The sequence below is a fragment of the Trachymyrmex septentrionalis genome, unplaced genomic scaffold, assembly GCF_001594115.1.
Source record: "Trachymyrmex septentrionalis isolate Tsep2-gDNA-1 unplaced genomic scaffold, Tsep1.0 scaffold6, whole genome shotgun sequence".
NCBI lineage: Eukaryota > Metazoa > Arthropoda > Insecta > Hymenoptera > Formicidae > Trachymyrmex > Trachymyrmex septentrionalis.
The window spans coordinates 276,927-282,267 of record NW_017305778.1 but is presented as its reverse complement, the minus strand read 5'-3'; the positions used below and the strand labels follow the sequence as shown (position 1 = coordinate 282,267).

Sequence of the window (5,341 nt, the reverse complement as noted above, 5' to 3'; positions counted from 1 at the left end):
AGAGAGAGAGAGAGAGAGAGAGAGAGAGAGAGAGACAGAGAGAGGAGATGAAAATCAGCCGATACGTTACACAGGCGACGTTACCGTTACCGTTACCATTCTCGCTTACCGTAGCGGAACCGGGTAATCGAAAGCTCCTGGACGAAAATCAGGAACAAGGTCGTGCGAATAGCAACCGGCACGCGCGCGATGTAATTAGCCCGTGCGACAAGGCGAATTTAGCGAGAAATTATTCGCGATACGGTCAGTGTAACATTTATGGGCTAACTAAGATAGTCGTTGGGTACAACTCGTACAATTTAATAATGAATTATACTGTTTGAACACAAAGATCGATTAATTTTTCTTACGAAATATATCGCATGGAAAATGATTTTTCTTTCAATTGGAAACGGTTTTTTCCTAAAATTGTTTTTTTTTTTTATATTTTTATATTGTATACTTATATTGTTATTTACCTTCCTCTATCATTAATGCTAAAAATATGTAATAAAGTATTATTATGGCGATAGTAGATTAATTACAGTGATATTACAGTTACAATTAAAATTTGCAGAGTATAGGCTATGACCCTCGCTCGTGATAAATGTATATGAGTTAAAAGCATGAGCACTAAAGTAGAATGATTATATATCGAGATATGATTAGATTTGTAATATTTATAGAGTAAAAATAGCCATGGAAAAACAACTCGAGCCAAATGTAAAATTTAAATGATAGCATCAGAAATGCTGCATTTGGGAATTATATAATTAAAATACAATGATCATTTATAATTTAAATTGATGTATTTAAACACTGATAATTTATACTTTAAACACTAATATTATTTCTATATAAAATGTACATTAATCTTACTATATCAAATTAACTCTCTGTCCAGCGATAACTCTGGAAATACAGTTTTCTTATTCTACTTTTAATACAATTGACTTCAAGAGAGACAGAACTAAAAGTAATATGCAAATAAAAAATCTGTATAATTACTCTATGGTCTATACTAAAAATAATTAAGAATTAGGATTATAAGTCTACTTGAAATTCACGAAGTCATTGGCTATAATTGTCGCTTATATATATATATATAAATGGTTTCGTCGCTATATATAAGCGACTTAAAAACACGAATTCCGACTAAAGCAGAACGACTTGTCGAAGCGTCAGAGGCGCCTTACGATCTGGATTCGATCCAAGTATCAGCGCGTAACGCGCATATAAGAAAACCAAACGATAACCAATATGGATTTCGATGTATACGAGTACATTAGCATTTTCTCACGCAGTTTTATTCAGATGAAAAAGCGAAAAAGGTTTGATAATTTGTACGCGCCAAGTTCGCGCGCAACGAATCGGCCGTTGCACTTCCTGTTTTTACTTCGAAAGGAAAAATATTGGTTAATTTATACGTCGCTATTATTGGAACTTCGTAGCTTCCATATTCATTTTCAACTTCTACCAGCAACGACGCTCGTAATTTTCCTCCCGCGCTCTTTTCCTCAATGGCCACCGGTAACATGAAATTGTTTGAATATTTATGGCGCGTGTGTGCGATTGTATGAAACTACGTTACGCGATGTATTTTACGCATACCGATAATCGATCGGGGAATGTGGTGGGCGTTTATACCGGCGTATACGGGAGGGAGATAGTTAAATTCAGATAATTTCAGCGCACAATGTTTATGTTATGTTATGACAGGCTCGGTTAATGTGCTAAATTTAACATCGGACCATCCAGCCTCAATAGAATTTTTGGATCGATTATCACAGAACCATTATTCGAGTACCATAGTAATATTACTGATAGTAATGTTGTAATTAATTACTTTAGAATTATTATCAAGCCTCAATCGATGATTTTAACATGAGAGCAAAATCATGTAAAAAATTGACCGTAGCTCTCCAAATATATTATTCATGTGATTTTATATCGAAGAAATAAAAAATAATATTTAATTAATTTAAAAAAAGGAAATGTCCATTAACCCACATACAACTATTTAAATATCTGTAATGATCCAAGATAAACACAAGCTGCTATATTTTAACGCAAGACGTTCTAATAGCGAGTAATAAAGGTGTCAACAATGAAATATCGCAAACCGTCTATCGCCGACGATGTCTAGAAGTTCGGATTTGACGCTCTTAGCGGAGAGATCTTAACGCTGTTTTTCAGGGACAGATTATAAGAGAAGTTTTCAGAAGACGTCGACGTTGACGAGGTTACTCAATGCATGATGTAAAAATATAAGATGTATCATTCCCAACAATGATGGCTGCTCTTTGAGCCAATTTAAAACTTGCCCCAAATTATAAAAAGCATGTTAATATGTAGCTGTTAATATTAGAATTAAATGTGTTAGAACATCGCTATTAAGAGGGAACAAAAATTTAATTGATTGTTCTATTATTCTGTCACCATTATGCGCAATGATAGATCTTACTCTTACATCATAGCACAATGTAGTTGGGTCTATTTATTACAATTCGCACTCAATGCACTTTCGCATTGTTGCAACGCATTGCATCGTTTCGACTATCGTCGCCACGCTCGCTGCCCGCAACGAAGCATCGACAAGATTGCAGGCAGAGACGAGCGATTCGCGATTCAGTGACGAGTTCCAACAAGGACGTTTAAATTTGGACGTAATGTTTACGACCGACGTAGACGACGTGCATGATGATCAAGTACAGAGCGCATGAAACAGGAAGAAATGGTGTTCCTTGTCTCGAGACGATAAAGAATCGATAAGTGACATTGATTGCGATGCGGATTATAAACTGAGAAATAACGTCAGTGTAAACGTTGCCAATAAACTGAAACAGAACGAATTGTACAAGTGATTTACGCACAAAGTACTTCTATTGTTTCTATCGTAAAACAAAGGCAACAATATACAAATCAAAGTCTATAAATTATATGCTTGTTTTTAACGAGGAATTCACACCACGCTGTTTTCACAAGCTTGAGTTTTGGAATTGAGATTTTACGTTTAATAAGATGATCAATAATCTTCAAAAGCTTTGGCGATATTAAAATATAAGGAATAACTAGGGTGAGCAGATCTAATCTAGATAAACTAGCACATTCCTGATTGAAAAGTTGGATTTTAGATTAAATTGTAGTACAAAATAAGTAAAATATTTGAATTCAAAAGCAGAAGATACAGAGTACATTTAAAAGTCCTAAGAATAAAAACATGTCCTAATAATAAAAACATGTATTCAGTATTAGCAACAAAATGGCTTTAATATAATATAATAATACTTAATAATTCTCCAATATTTTATCACAAATATATAGTACTGATCTAATGATTAGCTAATTATTATGTATTTCATATGCGATAGGCTTAATAATTTCCGGTCCCCTCGCTCTCTCTCTCTCTCAAAATGAGTACCAAAAAGAGTTACACCCCGAATGTTTAAAAAAAAAAAAGAGTACATGTCCGGGGAAAACCGGATCACCTTAAAAATAGCTATAAATAGAATTTTAAAAAATGCTTATTTTTCATTACATATTTTTTTAGAGATAATAACACAAATCGAGGAATGGTAAAAACATAACATAGTCAGAATTATATGACATTTTTCGATTACGTGGTCGATGCACAAAAATGTTGTCCATTTCACGCACATGCAACTGTCAAAACAGCTGTGCTATCTTTAGTTTTCACAGGATATTAGTTAAATAGTCACTATACAGGCGTATCTACAAGTATGTCATTGCTTGTAGAAATTGCAATAGACATTCCAGATTACATCATTTGAAAACCAAGATGACAAACAAAAATAAATGGCTTTTGGTATCATATAACCATCACATCGTGGTACATGATGTGTAAAATTTCTCTAACATGATACAAAGATATTAATAAATCTTAGGTAGGTGCTCGGATTTTTTAACCCAGAAATAGTCACTTAGAAATAATCACTTAATTTTTATTATACGTATAAATTATCATCTAGAGTAACTTTTATATCCCAATTAAATCACCAATCTCCAATCAAATTATTAACTACATCCCAAGATACGTAGTAAGTTGACGTCATCATCTGTAATATCATTTTGATTCTAAAATGATGATAAATAATGTCAATTTGCTATCTGTGAAATATTGCATATTAATTGCGCTACAATTTATTAATATTTAAAATCATTATGCAGATATACAAATTTACTCTATATTTTCTCAAAAAAGTAAAAAAAATAAAATATATATTATCGTACAAAAAATTACTGTGCGAGTTTCATTTTCTCGCTGCTGCAACTGGGGAAAAACTCATCCCAGGTGACTATTTCCAGATTAATTAAAACCAATACTAGGCAATGCAAATGCCAGCACAATGATTAAGAGTAACAGCAAATAAAATAATTGTATAATGCGCACGAACATCAGACACTAAGGAGTTAGTCTCGATCGGTGCAGTACCAGCCTTGCGGTCGCGTGGCGCGCAACGGCCGTGCCACGGTGGGACTTTCGGGTAAACCAGGGTCGAGAGTCCCGTCGACGATCGACGGGTCCATCTCGAGGATCATTCGCAAATCCTCGTCGATGCCGATGTGCACGCGCACCCGTTGCTGCTCGTCGCTGACGGGCGAACGCGTCGCATCCGCGATGAGACAGTCGAAAGGCAGGGACGATGTCGCACCGGGAAGATGCAACGACGCTCGTGCCGGCGGCGACGGCGGCGGCACCGACGTCGACGTCGTCGTCGTCGTCGTCGTCGTTGTCGACGGTCGCCGAATCACGTCAACGTCGTTGATGCGATCCAGTCGCGATACCAACTCCTCAAATTCGACGATCTGTTGCGCGGTCTCGGACGCGCCACCGCCTTGCATCGCGTCGCTTCGCTTCGCACGGTTACGCGCGCAAACGCGCGAGCGGATCGGTCGGTCTGGGGCGTCGCGACGCTACTACTAAAACCGGAGTAACGTCGCCAACAACGACGACGACGGCGATGACGAAGCGCCAGGTAACCAGCAGACGCTCTAAACGCGGATCTTGCCATCTTGCTCTCCTCCTCTGCGAGGAATAGACAGCTGACGTCTGCCGGTTCCCTCTCGTTCTCGCCACGTATTTATTTTCACTCAATATATGGCGTCGTCAAAAACAATCTGACATTCGTGAGATACGCAATATTGTCTCAAATAACTGTTTGCGATTGTTGATCCATTTGCGCAGTATTTAAAAAAAAAATATCGAAATTGCATGAATTTACACATGTAATAGTCATAAAGATTATTAAGAATGTTTAGGCTGTACAAATATACAAATATCAGATATCAACTAAAAATATCAGTCAACGTTATTCAAAACATTTTAATATATATATATATA

General features: G+C 36.5%; 1 protein-coding gene across 2 annotated transcripts in view; it reads right to left on the bottom strand.

Moving 5' to 3' along the window:
* LOC108752336 (microphthalmia-associated transcription factor) overlaps positions 1 to 5,341 on the bottom strand; it is a 98,058-nt gene that overhangs the window by 79,092 nt on the left and 13,625 nt on the right. The window contains exon 1 of one of the 2 annotated variants that reach the window (XM_018493121.1): positions 4,433 to 4,842. The exons of the other annotated variant lie outside the window; for it this stretch is intronic. Within the exon in view, the coding sequence (XP_018348623.1) occupies positions 4,433 to 4,842 (410 nt within the window). Of the gene's footprint in view, positions 1 to 4,432; positions 4,843 to 5,341 lie in introns of those variants that run through there. 2 annotated transcript variants of the gene reach the window in all.